The sequence below is a fragment of the Manis javanica genome, chromosome 13 (genome assembly GCF_040802235.1).
Source record: "Manis javanica isolate MJ-LG chromosome 13, MJ_LKY, whole genome shotgun sequence".
NCBI lineage: Eukaryota > Metazoa > Chordata > Mammalia > Pholidota > Manidae > Manis > Manis javanica.
Genome location: NC_133168.1, coordinates 39,529,402 through 39,551,233, shown reverse-complemented (window position 1 = coordinate 39,551,233; position 21,832 = coordinate 39,529,402). Strand labels below are relative to the sequence as shown.

The 21,832-nt window shown below is 35.9% G+C and overlaps 1 protein-coding gene across 2 annotated transcripts in view; it reads left to right on the top strand.

Annotated features, from left to right (window-relative positions):
- MAN1A1 (mannosidase alpha class 1A member 1) overlaps positions 1-21,832 on the top strand; it is a 252,455-nt gene that overhangs the window by 78,922 nt on the left and 151,701 nt on the right. For both annotated transcript variants that reach the window (XM_036993505.2, XM_036993512.2), the window contains exon 5: positions 17,906-18,000. In XM_036993505.2, the coding sequence (XP_036849400.1) occupies positions 17,906-18,000 (95 nt within the window). The remainder of the gene's footprint in view (positions 1-17,905; positions 18,001-21,832) is intronic.

The following is a 21,832-nucleotide window of genomic DNA, read 5'->3' as shown; positions in this document are numbered from 1 at the left end:
GAAAATATGACTATATGAGTACATGAATAGATAGAACTTGATTAGGAGTAGACAGGTATTGGAAATTATTTTTTACTGTTTGGGGGAATCTATAGATATGATAAAGAGCCAACAGTATCTTCTTTCACTTCACTCTCTTATCACCCTAAAACCCTGCCTTTCCTTCCAGTTACGGAATATTAGCTGCTTGTCTGAGATCCTATAACTGGAGTAGACTTTTGTGTAATGACCTGAAGCTCTCACCACTTAAAATGGAATTTCAAAAGGAAGTTGCAAATTTTGAGCCTATAGGTAAACTCACACAACATTCATTATATTGGAGACATCAACCTAATGAACTTAAGAAGTAGCTCTTACGAAGTGGAAAGAACATTGCTTTTAGAATCTGGAATACTTACTTCTGAGACCCTTTTTGAATGTTAACTCACTGCATTACTTTGAGCAAACCCTTTCACCACTATCAGATCTTTTTCATTGATTATAAATAATGAAATGTGGAATAAATGTCTTATGAGCATCCTGTAAGTCCAGTGTTCTAGGACTATGATACACAAATTTTCAAGTTTATAGAATATTATAAATTAGAGGAGAAGTGTAATAGGAGAACTTTCCTCCCCACAACTCAGATCTTCTTAACTCTATTTTGAATGTAAAAACAATGACTCCTTCTGGTAAAGTGTAGATTTATGTTTCTTGTTATACAGTGCTTATGTAGTTCAGATATATAAATACCTGGGAATGAAAAAGAAGTAGGAAAGTTGAAAATCTTTATGCCCTGGAAAAATCTTGTGTTCTGTGAAAGAGAAGTTGGCTCATTGATAATGGAAGGGAGATGCTATAAAGTAGAAAGGAAACAGTAATCTGCTATAGATATGAAACAATAAGTAACATGCACTGATTCTTTACTTATGGAATAGCTGTGGTCTTAACTCCTTCCTTACCCAAAATGGGAATGCAGAATGCTTTCTATTATTTATAGATCTATCATTTTAATGACAAACACAAAGAAAATTCTGGTGGCTGTACTAAGAATGAGAAACAAAGATTTATATCCAGCAAAACTGACTTTCAGGTATAAAGGATACATGTGAACTATTACATGCCAGACCTTCAGAAATATTGTTTCCAGTAACCCTTCCTGATGAATCTATTCCTGATTTTCTAATAAAAAACAAGCTTCAAACAACCAAAATGTTGTATGATTCCATATTTATGAAATGTCCAAAACAGGCAAATCTGTAGAGACAGAAAGTAGACTAGAGGTTGCTTAGGACTGAAGGAGTCAGGAGTAAGTGAGGAGTGACTGCTAATGGATAATGATAAAAAAGTTCTAAAATTTATTATGGTGAATCAATTCCTGTGGCTATCTTAAAACCACTGGAATGTACACTTTAAATGGATAAATTCTTAAAAAGATATTCTTAAAATGATATTCTTAAAAAGAAAAATACTGCAGTTCTGAATTTTAATTGAAAATATTACTATGAACTTATGAGATTTTATCTTAAAATATACCAACATGCACCTATATCTGTGTATGTGTATGTGTCCCCTGAAAAGGCCTAAAAATAAAAATAATAATGAACTCAGTAGTCTTGAGCATCCTTATATTGGGTCTTGAATTCCTATTTCTAACTAACAAAGTGTTTTTGGAGAAATAGCTGTAGTAGAAAATGTACAGGATTAATCCAAAACATTTCAAACCAGGTAACGAAGCTAACAAAGACTACTACAGTAATGTCCAAGGACGCAAGAGCCAATTTAGGAGATGCTTCTACCTGCAAAAGATGAGGATTTTGAGTTTTAGTAAGAATAGGAAATGTAACAGATTATAACCTATTAAGTATGTTTAAATTGATAAGTTGATAATGATATTAAAAAGCAAAAAAATTTGTCACCTTCAAAAATGACAAGAAAACAATTTATTACCTTGAAAATTGATGAAGGAAAAGAACCACAGCATTTATCTTGCCTTTCTTATGTGACCTGTATCACTGGTAACCAAGTAGTAGGTAAGTGTCTCTTAATAAAATTATTCCTGTTAATAAATGAAAGTGAAATGATCAAGGTAGAAAATCACCCATTTTATAACCCTAGTGAATTATGAATCTAGGCCATGATCATTAACAGCTGCTCCCTTCTCAAAAGGAGAGCAAACCACATACATGCTTCCTGATAAGAGGACCTAGCAACTATAGTCTCACCAAAGGGGTCAAGTCTCTGGATCCAGCTTCCAGTTTGTCAAAAATACAGAGAAGGTGTTGAACTGCACTACACATGTGCAGAATGTGGCTCCTATAGCTCAAATTACTCAAAGAAGGAAAAGAAAGGGGAGAAGGGAGAACCATTTCAAAAGAGGCTGAAAAGTTGTAGTTCACTTTTTTTTTTTAAGTGAGCAAGACTATAGTGCCTAAGGACGAACAGTTGGTTGATAAAGAAATACAAGAAAATATGTATGAGGATGTGGTTGCTTTTAGGGAGAGAGAGGAGCTATGATTGGGATAGTGTACAGAGAGGGCTTCTAGTGGGGCTGGCAAAATCCGGTTTCTTGACCTGGAGAGTAATTACTAGGATGTATGTCTTTAAGATATTATATTAGGCTATACATTTTGTCTGTGTGTATCCTGTAGGTGAGAAGGCCTGTATCTCTATGTGTCTTTAAAATTTAAACAAGTTTTTAAATAAATGAATAACAAAAAAGATTACCCAGAAGGATAGTCAGGCTTGGTAGAATCAACTTTGGATCTTGGGATCTATCTTGGATCTCTCTCTCTCTCTCTCTCTTAAAGAATAGTTAATGTATTTGACTTAGCTTGATATGTACAAATTATATTCATATGTGTAGATTATATTTTGGACACAAAACAAGCATAATTCAAATACAGAGTATATATAAATATTTTACATCTTAAAATTCTGTTTAACAGGTATTTTGATATACAGCCTTCATCCTTTTACTTTAAGAAACAGATTACCCAAATAACTTGAAAAAAAATTTTATTTACCATTTTTAGGTATCGTAGCAAATTTTCAAGTCATAAGCTACTATGTATTTATAATATGTACTGTGATGTAACATACTGTGTAGAGAACACTAAGCAGTCCTTTCATTAATTCATTCTCATTTTACAAACAAATGTTATTTTTGTTCAGAGCTGTTACGAAACTTGGTTAACGCAGCATGGAATCACTAGTGTTAAAGATCATGGAATCTGGCACCAGACTGTGGCATTCAAATCCCAGCTCTGCCTCTTCCCAGCTTTGTGTGAACATAATCAGAAATGATAACCTTTCCCACATCAGAAGTTTGTTGGAAGGATTAAGTGACTTAGTATATGTAGATATGTGGTAGTCACTGGACTATTTTGAGTGCTATGTAAGCATCAGCTATTATCACTTGGTCAGGATCATTTATGCAGTTCAGTTTTGGGGAAGTTATATGGCTTAAAGCCTACTTACACATCCTCATTCCTGGCATCCCTGGACGTGGGTGTTCTCACTACATGACTGTGTTTTTGCAGGGGTTGTCATCCTATTTAAATAATTACTATGGACAGTAATATAAACAAAGCATTTTCAGATTTTGTAGTTTATGTCTGAATATTCACTTTCAGATATAGTTAGTATGTTAGATGTAACATCAAGTAAAATCTATATTATTCATATCTTGAAATTTTATCAGTTCAAAGTTGAAGTAAGTGTGTGTGATACTGCAAGCACTGTGAAAGAGGAAGATGCTTAGGCAAAACAGAAAAGAGAATGAAGGAGGGGAAAGAAAGAAAACTCATGGGGAAAGAGGAGTTGCCGCAGAACATTTACTTTGCAGCCCACTTTACAGAAATATGTGGGTTCATGCTATAATTAATTGTGTGATTACTTCATTTAAACATATTTGCATCTTTAGTGAAAAACTTTATAATTATTCAAATGTAAAAGTTAACTCAACCAGCACAAAACCAATATGTTGATTTCCCCCCCCTCCCCATTTCTGGATGTTAATCAATCATTGATAAATGAAATTTAACCTGTGTGAAAAGAGCATGGAAAGGCCTTAGGAAACTTTAAAAAATGTTTATGTATTTAAATTTTGCAAGTTTCCTGAGGGGTATAGACATCAAAGCATATTTACATATATACATTAGTTTCAGTTTCTTTCTTGTTGATTTCCTTATTAAGAACTTTAATGAAAAGAAGCCCAAAATATATCTAAAGAAGGTGTACATAAATCTTCACATTATTAATATAAGCTATGCCTCATTTTAGAAATATTTCTCAAACACATCATTCTAGATCAGCAGGATTGGCATAGCTCTTAGTGTTGAAAAATAATTTTTTTTAATGTTTTTAACCTTGTATAACCAGTCCTGTGCTAAAACAGGATTATTTTACCTATGAACTACCACAAATAGATACAAGAGTTACTTTACATATAAATGGCCCTTTAAAACTGAATAGTATTGTGTGCTGATTTGCAACAGAGTCTGTGTAGAGAGGAAAAACTAATAAATGCTGTGTTGTGAACCAATAATTAGATTCTCGATGTGGTATGAAGTACTCACAGGAGGTTCGTTTTTGGCCTCATAAATTTGACCATATCTTTCCATTCTAATGCTATTAAGTGACTTAGAGACATGACTGAACAGTAAAATAAGCTCCTAAACCACAGTGGCAAACACATAAGACTGAAATTAGGCAGTGATGACTGCCATTCATTTAGGAATTGGCTGTCCCATTTGCTCTTCAGTATTAGGCGAATGGCAAACCGAGGGTTGGCCATTAAACTGCAAATTCAGCATCGCATTGCTTAATACTGCTTGTGCTATTTGCTAAACTTAAAGATCACTAAAGATTTTTGCTTGGTTCACTGCAGAAACAGTATACCACTTATAGTATTATATAAATGTTTAGATTAAAGTATTGTTTCCAATCAATTTATTTCCCATTCTTACTGAATTACCTGAGTCGACCAGCTAGTTCAGTGCTTCTCAAACTTGGTGTCTATCAGAATTCCCAGGGAGGCTTATTAAAACACAGATTTATGGGCCCTATTCTCAGGGCTTCTGATTCTGGCTGGGGGGCCTGGTAATTTGCATTTCTTACAGGTTCCCGTTTGATGCTGACAGCTGCAAGTCTAAGAACTGCACTCTGAGAACCGCTGACCTAATACCAGGAAACCCTCCTTTTGGAATTAACAGGATTTGTTTCCTTAATAATGAACTAAGAAAATAGACATCCAGATTTGGCTGTCACCGTTATTTAGGAAACTATGTCCTAATTTACTACATTAAGTATTGAGGGACACATTTTCTCTATTGGGAATCATAGTAAAGCTCCTTTCCTAAAATCTGACAAACATTGTATCAAATGGAGTGTAAATTATTTGAGCTTTCATTTATGTTAAGGAAAACTCCAGTTAAATCAAGCAAATAGAAGGGCCCTGTCATGCTTCCTGAAGAATATGTGATGTAAATTTCTACCATTAATATACAATGAGATTTTTTAAGAATCTTTTTGAAATTTTATTTCCTCAAAGACCAAGATCCATGTTGGAATTTGCCAGAATTTTTGTTTTCCTATCACAACCCCCCCCCCCAAAAATAGTTGCTTTCTCCATGGTTTTCAGTCATTTATCTTCACCAATACTTGTGTGTAGTGACTAAAATTAGGGCCAAAATAACAGTAGCCCACTCTTACTCTATTTTGTTAACAGATGAAATTTTCAGTGTTTATATCAGTTTTTAATCCAGAGCATTGCTGTTTTGTTTAATATTAGAAGAGCTTGACTCAATTTCTTTTGCACCTCGATTCTGTGGGTCTGCTGCCTCGTCCTCAGACTGGACTGGGCTTCAGTCCACCCTTCCTCACTGCGCTTTACCTCAGAACTTTGAGTCTTACTTTCCCCCCACCCCCATAGCTTTGTTGAGATATAGTTGACTTATAACAGTATAAGCTTAGGAAGTACAGCTTGTTGTTTTGATACATTTACATACTATAAAATGATTACCACAGTAGTGTTAACTAATCCCTCCATCACTTCACATAATTACCATTTGTTTTTTGTGATGAGAGCATTTATGATCTACTCTCAGCAACTTCCAAGTATATAATGCAGTATTGTGAACTATAATCACCATGCTGTACACTAAATCTCCAGAACTTATTCATCTTATAATTGCAAGTATCTATCGTTTGACCAACATCTCCTAATCCCCACCCCACAACAGCCTCTGGCACCCACCATTCCACTCTCTATTTCTATGCATTCAATTTTTTCATGTTTCACATATAAGTGATACTATACAGTATTTGTCCTTCGTTGTCCATGAGTTTTACTTTTTTAAACACACAGTACTGCTATCCCAATCTTTCTATTAGAGCTGGTTCGTTTCTTAGCTTTGGGTGCTTCCTGTCAAAAGAATGACCAAGATGTTGAACATGCACAGAAGAAAAGATATATATATGACATGTAGATCATATTGGAAGTAATCTACTTTGTCTAAAGCTGAGTTTAAGATCTTTCAAAAACACCTAAGTGATAACCTTCTCTACAGTTCTATACAATTATCTTTATAATTCTGATACTTTTACCACTTTCACAATGTGGTCAGGATGGCCAGGATTTATATGATTACCTTGTACAGTACTCACAGCAGTATTATATTCATCTTCATTTTCTTTTTGGAGAGGAAATGGAAGTTATTATTTGATCCTTTCCTGCACATGTGTCATCTAATACAACTCTGTGGATGTTTTTCCACTTCAAAAATGAGTGTTGTTATGAGTCATTGACCACAGTTGTCCTGTTTGCTAATGTATGCTGAGTGCTTGACATGTAGTACATAGGCAGTCAGTAATATTTGTTGAATAAATGAATTAACATTTTTTTAAAGGTCAAAATTGTAGGAGAGTTTCCTTTTTGAAAGTTTATAATTTAGAAAATTTAAACTATATTGAAGTGTGTATGTGTGATAACTTTAAAAAACATCCAGACAGTGCTGATCTTGGCCATCAAGGACAAGATTGTCATTTCCTGTTACTTATTATTTGTATTTTAAAGAGGAAATGCCTCCCAGATTATTTCATTTTGATATTTTTAAGCTCTTCTAATAGAAAAATATTCAGTTCTGTAACATCTTGATGTTCTGATGATGATTGTCATTATGTCATTGAATTATTTATGGTAAAGAATATAATGCTGATCTATTAAAAGCAGACCTAGTATTGTCATGAAATGGGAAAGAAATGAGAATATTTTAAAACCTCTTACTTGAAATGAAAAATATTTCAGATGCTGTCAACAAAGTTGATATAATCTAGGGATTGGCAAACTACAAACACACTCACTACGTTTTGTCTGTGGTTGTTTTGATCCTGCAACTATAGTAAGTGAGTGAGTGACTGAGTGAGTGAGTGAGTGAGTGAGTGAGTGAGTGAGTGAGTGAATGAGTGAGTGAGTGAGTGAATGAATGAGTGAATGCCCTCTGACCAGAAATTCCCCTTCCAAACAGTAACCTGAGGAAACAGTCATGTGTACAAAATAAGTATGTATGGAGATGTCATTCCACTTTTGTTTGTAATAGCAAGACAATGGAAACCTAAGTGTCAAATAATAGGGAGCTGGCTAAGTAAGTTCTGGCATAGCCATACACTGGTATACTATTTAGCTTTTTTTTAAAAAGGTGTTACATGAAATGTACTCATTGATATTAAACAAGAGTCAGCAAACTATAGCACCCTGGCCAAATTCAGACTAAGCCTGATTTTGTAGTAGCAGATGGTTTTTACATTTTAAAGGTTTATAAAACAAAAAAAAAGCTGTGAGATATAGAGAGTATGTGCCTGGCAAAGCCTAAAATACTTAACTGTCTGACCCTTTACAGAAAATGTTTGCTGACCTCTGATTTAGAATGTTGTATTCAATGTAGATTAAGTTACTGGGGATAGATTTAAAATACTACAAAATAGTATATATGTAATGATGCCATTAAAAAAAACAAACAAACCGAGTCAATACCATTTAGAAGGAGAGACACTTAAGATGTTAACAATAGTTGGATCTGGGTGGGTAGGATTAATGGGATTCTGTATTTTTCGCCTAATTTTATGATTCCTTCAGTAATGAGAATATATTAAATGTATAATAAGAAAAAATAAACATTTAATTTTGGTATTGGGAAAAAAGAAGAGGGGAAGAAAAGGACTTTCTCTGAGTTCTAAGTTGCAAAGGTGTATTTCCCCATTTTGTAAATGGGGAACCTGAGGCTAAGGGAGGTTAGTCAGCTTGCTCAGGGGAACACAGACATAAGACAAAAATAACACTGCTGCCGAAGTTTCTGTCCAGCAGCAGCACCATTTGATAAGTTAAAATGTTCATCCAACCACTAAAATATGAACTCTGTCCCCACAGGCTATTTAGAGGTATCAGTGTATAATATGTGATAAAGGAGGGTTGTGCAGAAATCAAAACCCAGCAATTTAATGGGATTAGATATGCAAACAATTTAATGGGATTACATTTGTTTAGATAGAATGAAAAAGAGTAGCTTACATTTTACATTTTTTTAAAAAACAAAACCTGTGCAGGTACAGGTATTAGTTTACTTTACAAATTGCAAACTATTACTGCTAAATGATATATTAATTCCTTGCTTTTTCTTACCTACAGAGTTAATAGTTTAAAACCAGTCATCTCTCTTACAAAAACAGGCACATTTTGAAAGTTCATGCCCTTTGCTGTAAGACACAGAAGAGACACTTGACTTATCCTTTGGCCCTGGTACAGACAACTGTTTACAACACTAGTCAGCAATTTAGGAGAGCAAATACACTACAACAGTGAGAAGTCTTCATTGTAATGAACTGATAGCTACTAACAGGAGGAAACAGTAGGAGTGTAGAAAGCCGACATAAAAGCTCAGCAGTTTTTGGACCATTTAGTGTGTGAACAGAAAGCCTAATATCCTTCAATTAATCCTGATGGAACCAGTATCTGATAGTGAAGAACAATGATAATGATAACTGTTACTGCTCTTTAAAAAACACTTGTGCATTTAATCACATTTAATCATCTTATGATTTGGGAGGATTCCCTATTCACATATTTAGAAACTGAGGCACGAATGGGATTAAGTGAATGCTCAAGATGGCACAGCTCAGTCAGCTGATGGTGGGAAACTAGCTCTCCTCACCCAGCTCTGCACCTGCCTGTGATGCTGACTCGGAGTCAACAAGACAGGATTCCTGTACATTTCACTAAATCAAAAGAACAGATAAACATGTTTTTTAAACTGATACAGATAAAAAGGTTAAACTATAAATATTTCAGTGCTCGTTAGAGGTGAGATTCAGCATTTGGAAAAATTTTCTAGCATAGGAATGCCATACAACTCAAAAATATCAGGGAATACTTGAAAAGATGAGGCTGTCATTTTTTTTCCTCTTATCTTTCTATGAAACAAAGGTTTCCAAGCCTGGATTTTGTATAATTCAAATGATTTGTGATGTTTACCTACAAATGTAATAGTAAACAGAACAGTCCCTATTTTAACACTGTTATATCACATTAGCAGCCTCTAGGTGATGGGGCCCACAAATTCTGTTAGAAATCATAGCCAGATAGGGTACGTGTTTTCATAATACCCTGTCTCTTTAGCAGGTATTTGTTTTAAAAAAGGTGATATTTTCCTTTTGATGTGAAATGTGTGCTTAGAAACTATGTGGCATACTTAATATTAAATATTATTAACAACATCCTGCATATTTTTCAAAACATCATGTTAGTGACATGTCAATTTTTTAGGTTGAGTAGAATGAGCAGCTCAACACCCCATCTTTAAGCACTGTGTAATGGCTTGGCCAACTGTGCTGTTTATTATTCTTGGGCTTGGGAGGGCATCTACGATAACAGAATGTGTGGCACACCTAAGAATAATTATAAGCATAAGACCTGTATACCATTGGTTTTCTTCCTCTGTTCTGTACATTTTTAATCTCCATATTGAATGTATGTTAGAAGAGGGGTGTATAACTCTCTGTCTTGTACAATTTCATTTTTCCAAACCTCATCTATGCCCCATTTGTCACTACAACAAAGATATACTTCTTTCTTGAAAAGTTCTTTTTAAAAGGACCCTAATTTTTTCTCAAGATCTTTCCTCCATCAGACAGCCGATATAATGCTTCTTGGTGTTGTTACTTACATATCTTTGCCCCTTATGGCTCAGAAGAGTTCCATAACCATTGAGAGCTCCTCCCTTTCTCCTTGCCGCTTTCCCAGGATGCTGATGCAGATATCCTTATTCTAGTTGTAAATGGGAGGCACCAAGACTGTCAGGTGCTGGGATTTCTTGACCCACTGATGTGCTCTTTTAACCAGCCCTTTAATGTCTCTCCCTGATATTTAAAGTCATTAGCTTGTCTTAGTTCATCTATTCTTTCTTAATATTTTCTAGATCCTATTAATCTACCTCTCTACTCTGCTCTCTGTCAGGCTCCTTCCTCTCCCCTTCTGCTTATCTCCTGTCCTCCACTATGTCAGTCCAGAGTGTGCCCAACCATCTACATACCCATCCCCAAATAAACACAGACCTGCACCCACATTAAGTGCCACCTGTCCAACCTTACCTTGCCCCAAGACTTAACTCAATCTCTCTTTTTTATTCCTTCCCATAATTACAACCTATAATCACTCAATTTATACTCTACTTATATGTTGATTCATATTGTTACATGTATATTTTACATTTTAGAATTTTATATGGCTGACTTGCCTTCCTAGTTGAAGTGCCTTGAGATCAAGGATCTTATTTTCTCCCATGTTTCTCTCCCATAGCCCTTCCCACATTGGGAAACACACAGTGAATGCTTCTTAAGTCTTAAAAAATGAAAGGGCCTCAGAATGTATCTTGTCTTGTGCCCTCAGTTCATTTACCAGAAAATTAGACAAGTGAAGTGACCTGTCTTCATTCTGGCAGAAGAACTGATGAGTAGCAGACCCTACACCACAACCCAGGCTTCTGGTTGCCTCTTCAGGGCATCTAGAACGAGGGCATCTAGAACCAGAGCACCTTGATTCCGACTTAATGGTCTAGAAAAATGCAGGACGAGTTCCAGGAGGAGGAGGAGGTGGCGCTGGTTTCTGCCCACGTTAATACCAGTCTACCTTGATGTCTACCTTGGACAGCAGCCAGAGATTCTCCCAGGATTTCTTCCAGTTTTTCATTTTGTTCTTCTAACTTTATAAAATGTCCCTCTCTCAAGAGTGAGGGAATAAAATTGGAGCCTTCAGGAAAAACCAGTATGTCAGAATGCAGTTTTATTAATTCATTTATCAACATTCATTAATTTTGACCAGGGGATAGTATAAAAGTAAACGTTTTAAAAATTTTCACTAGCTGTTTATTTTTCATAAGAATATCTTTAAAAAGTTAGCTAAGTCTAAGATGCCTATTAGAGCATTTTACAGCTAGATGTTTAAATTATGCTTATCAGAAGTTTTTCTTTCATGTAAACTTTGTGTTTTCGTATGCTAGAGACTTAAGTCTAAGGTATAACTACATTGATTCTTCTTGGTTATGATCCATGGTTATGGGCTGATTAGTGTGCATGTCCCTTTTTGTTAAAAATACACTGGGGAGATCTTAGTGCTTTAATTTTTCAGGAAAATGAGGAACACTCTCTTCATCTGATTGCCTAAAAGCTTAAATTGAATTGTACTGAATTACAGGGAAGAAAACAAAACAATTGGCAAAACATTCATCTAATTAAATTTATAAATTAAAAAGTGAAGTTCATAATGCAGTTTGACAAATAGAACAAATAACTATTTTAATCTAGAAAACTTCAGTTTGGGGTTTGATTAATTAGAGAATGTGAAGATAAAAAAGAGGCAGTGAAAGATGTGTGCACACATATACATATTCAAGAGATCCACAAGGGAGAGTTCCTCTAGATCCAAAGAATTGCATGTATCTGAGATGGCATGAAGCTGGCATTCACTTGGCTTTAGCTGTCATTAAACAATCCCACATGAGAGCATTTAATTAGGCAAATAGGGCCTCTCTGAACCTCAGTTTCCTCATCTGTATACCAAAATAGAACTAAATGACTTTTGTTGTCCCAACTCTAAATTTCTGCTGGATTAACTATTTTGTCTATCCCTTCCAGTCTACATTGAAAAGCCAGAGTCACTCGATAAGTACTTGTTGGTTGAGTGATTAAATTTGGCCCATACTATGTATGTTAATCAACCCAGCTAATGATATATGGGTTATTTCAGTTATTTTCAGCCAAAAATACTTATTATATCTATGGCATCTTGTGCTGAAAGGTTTATGTAGCGAAAATGACTAATAGGTAAACTCTGCTTGTACTAATGGAAAATTAGTGTTTGATCTCTGAACAGTGAAGTTTTCAGCATGAGCATTTGAAGAAAGACTTTGATGATGATTGTGCATTTCAAACTAAAGCATGTCTGAACTGAAACTGGTTCTTTCCAGAGCCATTTGTTCTTTTTCATTTCTTCCTTCTTAACTCTTTGCTCTGGCATGTAAATATTCTTGTGCAGTTCTTCAGAGATCTGCAAACATACATCTTGTGTACAGCCTTGTCTAATCCTATCTGTAAGAGTAAAGTCAGAAGATAAATGGTTTATTTGATATATTCTAAAATCTGAAGTTATTTTTAACATTGATCAAAAACAGCAATAAGACTGTAATGATGTTACTTAAGTGTAATGAAAAGATACAGTTTTGGTGTGGTTATTTTGAAATTCTTAACTTTAGACCATGAAAGTTTTTGTTTAAACCTACTTGTTAGTTACATGCTTGAAAGATTATTTTAGAAGCTTTTTCATATTATTTTTACCACTCTTCTTTTACTAAATTATATTAGTTTTTATTTTTGTTATGAATGTAATCAAGTTCTCTATAATGCAAAATCTTTTGAAGATTTCTTTTGGCTCATAAGATGTCTTCTCATCTCCAACTGACTGATGCAAGCTGCATTAAAAACCCTTTTTAATTTTTATGGTCTTTTTTCAAAGAGCAAATATCTTTTAGTATCAGTATGGATTATATTTTACCAACTGTCATTTTTCATCTTGCTATCTTTATTTTATAAAATTCTCCCTACCAAATACAAGTTTCAACAAACCCTGAAAACCAAGATTGACTAAGAATTGGGCAGCAGATTAATACTTCCTATCTTTATAAAAAATCATGATAGTTTTGCTTTCTTGCCAGTTGCATTTTAGCAGTAAGTAGCTTTGAGACTTCTGACTACTTGTTTCCCAGTGATACATCAAAAGTAGAAATGACCGGCCCTTGCTCTCCCATTTCACGGGGGAAATTACCAGCCAGAAAAACTGAGTGATGAACCAAGGCCTCCCACTGAAGCCATAGTAGAGACAATCCCAGAACCCAAGCACTGACCTTGCATCCAGTAAGTACCTCTCCATCCTGCGTGCCCCATTCGGAAGAGCACTGAAGTACCACTTAGTGTGCTTTCTGTGATTATTTGCTTTTCGGCATATTATCCAAGATATGCTACTTAAAACTTAATGCCCTTTAGAATGATTTGTGACATTTCATTCTTTTAACAATATTAACATTATAAGCTAGTTTGGAATTTTATTACATACTCACCATTTTAGGTAGAAAAATATTCTCTGACAATCTGGATTCCTCATCCAAGTATCCTCCCTTCATCTCTCAGGAGGTAAGAAATCAAACATTGAGAATTGGAATTGATTCAGGCTCACATATGGTTTCATTTAAAGCATCAATAAGTTAATTAATGTTTCCATCCAGAACTATTTTGTAATTGTGCCTAAGGTTGAGACTCCAGAATATTTGACATTATTATTTACAGACAATAGAAGCTAATGGGATAGAATGGAGCACTTAGCAAACACTAGAATATCAGTCTCATCACAGTGCCCCAAGTATATTTATATTTGATTGATTCATTCATTTGTTAAATGAACATTGATTTTTCTGGATACTAGGTGTGTGTGTGTGTGTGTGTGTGTGTGTGTGTGTGTGTATGTATGTATATACTCAGCAACTTTCAAGACAAAATCCATGAAGCTTACATCTAGTGGGATTGTCAAACAAGAAACAAGGAAGCAAATAAGATAATTAGGATGTGATTGTGAGATAGAAATACACAAGATGATGTGATAAACAATAAATGAGAATGACTAACTTTATGTGGAGTTGTTAAGAAAGACCTCTCTTAAAAGAGGGCATGTAGGTCGATCCCTGAAATTAAGAATGAATCAGGCATACAAAGAGCTAGAGAAAGGAGAAGATTGCAGCCAGAGGGAACCACGGAGGCAAAAACTTTGTGATGGGAAGGGCTGCTGTTACCTGTTAACCAAGAATGTAAATATTTTCCTACCCACTCAGTGCTCATAGGAATACTGTGGTGACACATTTAAATACCAAATGACTTAATTTGGGTTGGATATGTATACTAAGTAATAAAGGAGAAATGGAGGTCTTTTTCTCCACTTTCAGAAAGTAAAGAAAATTACTTGGAGATACAAGAGAGTAACATAAGAAAACATTTAGAGCTCTGTAGTTTGCTTTCTGTAATCAAATGCTGCATTGCGTGAGGTCAGTTGTCAATGTAGAAGTATACAGAAGGCAAAGATCTTGGCCTGGAATTGGGACTTGGCCTGGGCCTTTAAGAGTGGGTGAATATGGATTGCCCCACAGGAGGCAGAAAAGGTTGTTTCAGGTTTAGAGAACTATAAATAAACATGCTAAGGTGGTCAGAAAAAAATTAAATATGCAAAAAGATGGAGATGTTACCTGACTGTATTGTAGTAATCATTTCATGATACATACATATATATATATAATCAAATCACCATGTTGTACATATGTTGTACATCAATTATATCTCAGTAAAGTTGGGGGAAAACATTTAAGAAAAAAAGATAACTAAAGTGGACTGAATTTGAATGAGTGCTTGAGACCATGGAGACTCAAGCTGGAGCCAAAGTGATCTTCAAAATAACAGAAGATGGTCTGAGTCATAGAGGTCACCGAGAAGTCAGCAGAGCAGCTTCAGCTTAATGTTTTAGAAAACAGAGGGAATCATTATCATTTCTTCGACAAGAAAGTTGTACGGCAAAAAGAGAACCTGGATGATATAGATGCGGATTAATGAAGACAGGAGGGAGATTCAAGAATGGGAGACTAGGTAGACAGACCTGCTTGATGATGAAAATATGGACTATACTCATATCATGGAAAGGGAATGATATGAGACATTTCAGGGAAATTAACATTGATGCTTGATGACTGAACAGCTGTAGGTCAAAATTCAAAATGCTACTCTCTCTTGTTCCCTGGGACTGATTGAGCAGTTCAATGATGCACCTAGAGAAATTTGCATGGGATGTTAAATGATTATTTCATATTGGACATGTTAGGTTTCAGAAGACAAGACACCCAGGTTGTCAGGTGCGCACACAAGTAGAAATACAGAACTGGAGTTAAAATAGAAAGTTGAATTTGGGAATGCAAAGAGGTGATAGGAACTGAGGACTTAGCTCTTGAGAATGAATGCTTATGATTAAGAGTATGTATTTGGGGAGGGGACACAACAGAGAGAAAGAGAGAGGTGGGTGAGGAGCTTGGGTGAGCAGGTAGGGAGCCGGAGGAGATAATACAAAAGCAGCAGACAAAGACAAGACAAGAAAGAATTTCAGGTAAATGGGGGTTGTTCTTTGGGAAGCACCGTCATCATTAGCACCATAAAAGCAACAGCTAACTTTTAGAGTGATTACTATGTGTCCTAAGGTCTTTAATATAGTAAAGCATTCATTTCTTTCCATAACCTTTAAAATAGCACACTATCTGGTTTTCCCCATTTTATAGATGAGGAAGCATAGGCACAGTGAGATGCTCAAGATTCCCCAGTTTGAAGAAGTGGAGCGGCAATTCAAATACAGGCATTGTGTTCTCAAAGCCTGTGCCCTCAACTCCCATGCCATATGGTTTTAATATCTATAGTGGTGTTTAAATTACTTACTTTAACTTCATCTTACGTGTCTTGAAAAGGAGTTAATTAGTTAACAGTTAACAGTTGGATAGATACTAGAAAGTCAACAGATGGCTGGGCAATGAATGGATTCTATGTAGCAGAAGAGAAGTTGGAATTCTGTAGGGTAAGGCAGAGAAAAAGAGAAGGAAGAATATACCTTTTGGTCTATTTTTTCTTTTCCTCTCCTTCTTTACACTGTTAGCAATTGAAACAGGAAACTGTCCACTTTAAAAGAGAGCTAAAATAATAATTAATGGAAAAAATGGCGATTTTTTTAGCTCTACAGATGTCTGTAACCTTATTTATGTACCAGGAACATTACTTTATCTAAATTGACTGTCAACTAGATTTTTACATTAAAACCTTACGTTCTTAACATCTATTACTAAATGAGAGATAGATTCCAAAGGAGTAGAGTTTCAGAAATAGCGTCAATATTGGTAATTGGATCATCTTCAGTCTGGGAGCCAAAATGCCTAGATTTCTCTCTATGGGTAGTCTCATATCTCAGAGCAGGAGTTATGGGACACAGGACTCTGGGGAAGGAACACAGGACTTCTTGGACAATGACTTTAATAAATGCTTCCCCATGGCCTAGAAGAGGACTTTGCTTCCATTCTCCATGGTTTTCAGGGCACCCCTAGCCTTTCTCACATCTCCCTTGTTTGAGGAAGAGGTAGAAGGATACAGTTAAGTTCCCAGCCCACCACACTCAGTCATACAGTATGGCAAGGACAAGGGACGAGGCACTGGCTTAATGCCACAGCTGTAGCAGTCCTTCCTTCAGTGCAACTGAACTCTTTGGACCTAAAACTATGAATGGACATCATCTAATTAATCTTCCTAAAGTACAATCTGCTCAAGTGGAATGAGCTTAAAAACTTTCAGTTTTTTCCCATTGTAAAAGAATGAAATGCTTTGTCTTATATTTACAACCCTCCATGGTTTGGGTCCATGCTATGTATGTCCATCCTTATTTGCCAGTATCCCCCCTGTTTTGCCCCAGCAAGCTGACTTACTCCATGTCTTTGGCAGGCCCCCACCTGCCTCCGTCTGTGTTCACCCTCATGGCTTCAGTGAGCCCCCTCTACTCCATGCTCCTCACTCCAGTCTCCAGTGTTATTAACCCATATTGTATGTTGTATACTGTTCCCTTCTAAATGCCTTCTCCTCCATGCAACCTTACTGAACTCAGCTACACTCCTAGATACTTTTATCTCCAGCTCTCATTTTATCTGTATTCTAGATATTTATGTGCATGTATTACCTCCCTTACTAAATTCTGGGCAGAATCTGTACCTAATTTAACTTTGTATCTTACATCTCTTCTACACTTAACATCAGAGGAAGTTAAAACTGCAAAGGACTGATAATATATTGATTACTTGTAATAATGTATCTTTTTAAAACTTTTTTCTCTGTACCCTACGAAATAAGTGAAACTGGAATAGGGCCAGATCTCCTGATGTTCAGTCCAGGACTTATCTTACAGCAGTGGTTCTCCCCCAGGCTTGCACATTAGAACTACCCGATATCACCTGTGGTGCTTTTAAAAAATCTGTTCCCCAAACCATAGAAATTAGAATCCTAGGAGTATGACTGATACATCAGTATTACTCAAATCTCCCCACATGATTCTAATGTGCAACCAAGATTTGTAATAAATTCCCCACAGCACATTAGCCCCTGGGCCATTCTTACTTTACTGGGTAATTCTATTAAATTGAGAAACTTTTCTATTCCCATATAAAGAAAATTTTAAAGTACGAAAGTGCTGAATGTGAGATAGTGGTATAGTACTTTTTGTTTTGCTTACAACAGTAGCTTACTTAACTGTTTAACTTTTCAGATATTTCGAAAGAAAGCAGTGGAACTTGGGGTAAAATTGCTACCTGCATTTCATACTCCCTCTGGAATACCTTGGGCATTGCTGAATATAAAAAGGTAAAGCTCTTCATTTTCAACAACGTATTTTAAGTTGGAGTATTTGAGACCGTGGTCTAACAATAGACACTGGATGGATAATTACTTGTATGATGTTGGTACTGACACCGTCAGGAGTCTTGGCATTTGTCTGTGTGTTGGAAGCAATTAGTCTTTCAGGGTTCCATGGCCTTAGATGGGCCTCAGTCAGGAGACTGCATGACCCCAGCTGAGTCATCCAAGCCTGATATGGTGTGAGGTTTTCACTATTTCATGGTGATGCTGCATCAGTGATACTGTCTTGCTATAGATACTGAGAGCATCCCATTATCTTTAAAATTGTCATCAGAGCATTTCATTTCCAAAGAATCCAATTCCTCAGAGTACTTCAGTTAGGCTGCTGGTCAGAGAGATTGCAGAGCTAGCACACTTGGGCTAATGAGAACTCCTATCGCAGCCGGTGTAAGTGAGACCTGGAGCACCTGAGGCTGTCCAGCCCACAGCTGTAAGGCAGAAGCTGCTCCATCGGCCCAGATCAGCCCAGCCTTCACAGCCCATCTGGGTGGAGAACCTTGGTATACCAAGTCTATAGACATGTTGCTCCAAGACAAACTTAGGCTAAACAGATACAGATATTCTCCTAGGGAGTACTTTGGATTTTCACTATAGCTTGAGCCTTTTGTTAATAAGCAATTTTACCTTAAGCTTCCTTTTTAAATCCTTCTTCCCCATAAGTAGTTAATTGTATATGCACCTCTTTGTGATGGTGGTGATGACGATGATACCTATTTTATCATCATAAAATAAATGAGTCTTTGTTCTAGGTTCTTTACACATAATTCCACACTTAATCCCACAACCCAATAAGGTCAGCAGTGTTATTATCTATAGTTTACTAATAAGGAACTTGAGTCACAGAGAAATTAATTTGCCCAACATCATATGGTACATAAATGGCAAAGCTAGAATATGTCTTTAGACATTTCTATACACCTTGACACATAGGTACAAATTAATCAGCTTTTCTGTTTGAGAAATGCCAAGAGGATGTACAGGCTGGTTTGGCAGGATTAATACATGTTTCTTCTTAATTACTTATTTTAGCAACATTCTTTCCAAATTAATCAGGAAATTAATCATTTGGCTAATAAATCCATTACATATCATGCATTGTCTTCATTTGTGTGTTCTATATCTATACCTTGAAATAACCCTGTGCCTGTCTAAAATTGTATATGTGTTTGGGGTGGGAGTCGGGTGTTGGAACAGTGAGATGGGGAGAGTCCACACCACTGTGCCATGTTACACTGAGTCATTCTCTATTGTGTGACATGATATCTCAAGGTCCGGTTTTCTTGTCCAGGTTCCATGGCTTTCACTGTCAGCTTGACGATCATAGTATACACTGCCGGGTCTTCAGGCAGGAGTGGGAAGCTTTGCTTTGAGGAAGCATGGAGTTTGTTGTGAGGGCCATCAGTTTTTTATTTGTCTCATGTAGATCACCTATATTACTTTCCCTATCTTCAGACTTTGTATTTATATATAGTATTTTGACCTAGAAACTACTGTTACTGGAAATAAGATCTGGTTACAAACATGTTTTGTGTGTTTAACACATTTACCCCCCTACCCTCTGAGAAAAACAATAGGGGCATAATAGCGCATGGAGTTAATTGGTTATTAAAGACCAGGTTCTGGAAGCAGCCAAGATGGTGGTGTGAGTAGAGCAGCGGAAATCTCCTCCCAAAACCATATATATTTTTGAAAATACAACTACCCCTAAAAGAGAGACCAGAAGATACAGGACAGCAGCCAGGCTACATCTACACCTGTGAGAACATTACATAATGATAAAGGGCTCAGTCCAACAAGAGGATATAACCATTATAAATATATATGCACCCAATACAGGAGCACCAACATATGTGAAACAAATACTAACAGAATTAAAGGAGGAAATAGAATGCAATGCATTCATTTTAGGAGACTTCAACACACCACTCACTCCAAAGGACAGATCCACCAGACAGAAAATAAGTAAGGACACAGAAGCACTGAACAACACACTAGAACAGATGGACCTAATAGACCTCTATAGAACTCTACACCCAAAGCAACAGGATACACATTCTTCTCAAGTGCACATGGAACATTCTCCAGAATAGGCCACATACTAGGCCACAAAAAGAGCCTCAGTAAATTCCAAAAGATTGAAATTCTACCAGACCACAAAGGAATAAAACTAGAACTAAATTGTACAAAGAAAGCAAAAAGTCCCCAAACAACATGGAGGCTTAACAACATGCTCCTAAATAATCAATGGATAAATGACCAAATTAAAATAGAGACCAAGCAATATATGGAAATAAATGACAACAACAACACAAAGCCCCAACTTCTGTGGGATGCAGCAAAAGCAGTCTTAAAAGGAAAGTATATAGCAATCCAGGCATATATAAAGAAAGAAGAACAATCCCAAATGAATAGTCTAATGTCACAATTATCAAAATTGGAAAAAGAAGAACAAATGAGGCCCAAAGTCAGCAGAAGGAGGGACATAATAAAGGTCAGAGAAGAAATAAATGAAATTGGAAGAATAAAACAATAGAAAAAAATCAATGAAACCAAAAGCTGGTTCTTTGAGAAAAACACAGACCTGGTTCTAAGTGTTTTACAGCAATGCCAGGCATCTTTAGAGCAATCATTTTCACTCTCCAAGCTTAGCTATAAACTGGAAGCTAGGCTACTTCAATTAGTTCTCTTATGAACCATTGCAGGTTCACAGTTCACTTTGAAATGCTGGTGAAACACTGCCCTCTCTTCTTAAAATCCATATTCCTGAGTACACGTATTTTTACAGAATTTCCGGAAGCTAACAGTACCATAGGATCCCATCTAGGACCTAAGGATCTCAAGTTTCAAATGCTAGAGTAAATGATCACTCTAACTTCTAGTCTAAGATTCTGTGGAGCTAGTTTCTTGTTGCTTTCTGTAAAGTAATGAAATTAGATAAAGGTCTACTGAAACTAATAGAGGTGTGGACCTACATCTTTGCAAAAGTTCAATCAATTATTGTAAGTTGCTGATATTATTTATTAGTTGTAGCCTCTCTTAAAATAAGCATAAAAGTTAGATTATTTTAAAGCATATTTAACTTTACTTAGTATTTATTTCTAATAGCCAAAAGGATTTTTCTTTTGTTTAAGCTATTCTCATTGTTCAGTGGACATATTTTTCAGTAAATAAAGGAACACTTTTAAAAACTATGAACGCCAAATACTCTACTACATTTCATATCTGTGCCTCTTGAAAATTCCTTAACTGGGGCATCTAACTTTTTTACAAGATGTTATTTTGCATTTACAGTATTTTACATTTGAATGTTTTAATTTCAAAGATTAGAGGAAAAATTGTGTATGGTGAAGAATAATGTGCCATTTCACTTGTGATTCTCTAATGTTTTCAAGTTAAACTAGAGGAAATTAGGAGACCATTTGATGCTGGTAGGAACACTTATAGTTTCTTCCTGGGAACCTGTATGAATTTTTTTATTATATATTTTTATCCACTTGAATCCCACTTACCAAAAAACAGTAACTTTACCAAATTCATGCAATAAGCCACAGCAAAATTTATAGTATTATCAAGCCACTAAAATTTCTCCTGTCCCTTGGCACAATCAAGTATGCTCATCAAATCCACTCTCCTTCCAGCTGTGGAGCTGATTTATCATTTTAAATAATTTCTCTACAGGGAAAGAAAACAATATTTTGTATCTATCTGCAATAATTACATTTCACGGTGTGCTGTTAATGTCATCCTGTTTCCTCTGAATCTCTGTATTTTCACAGTA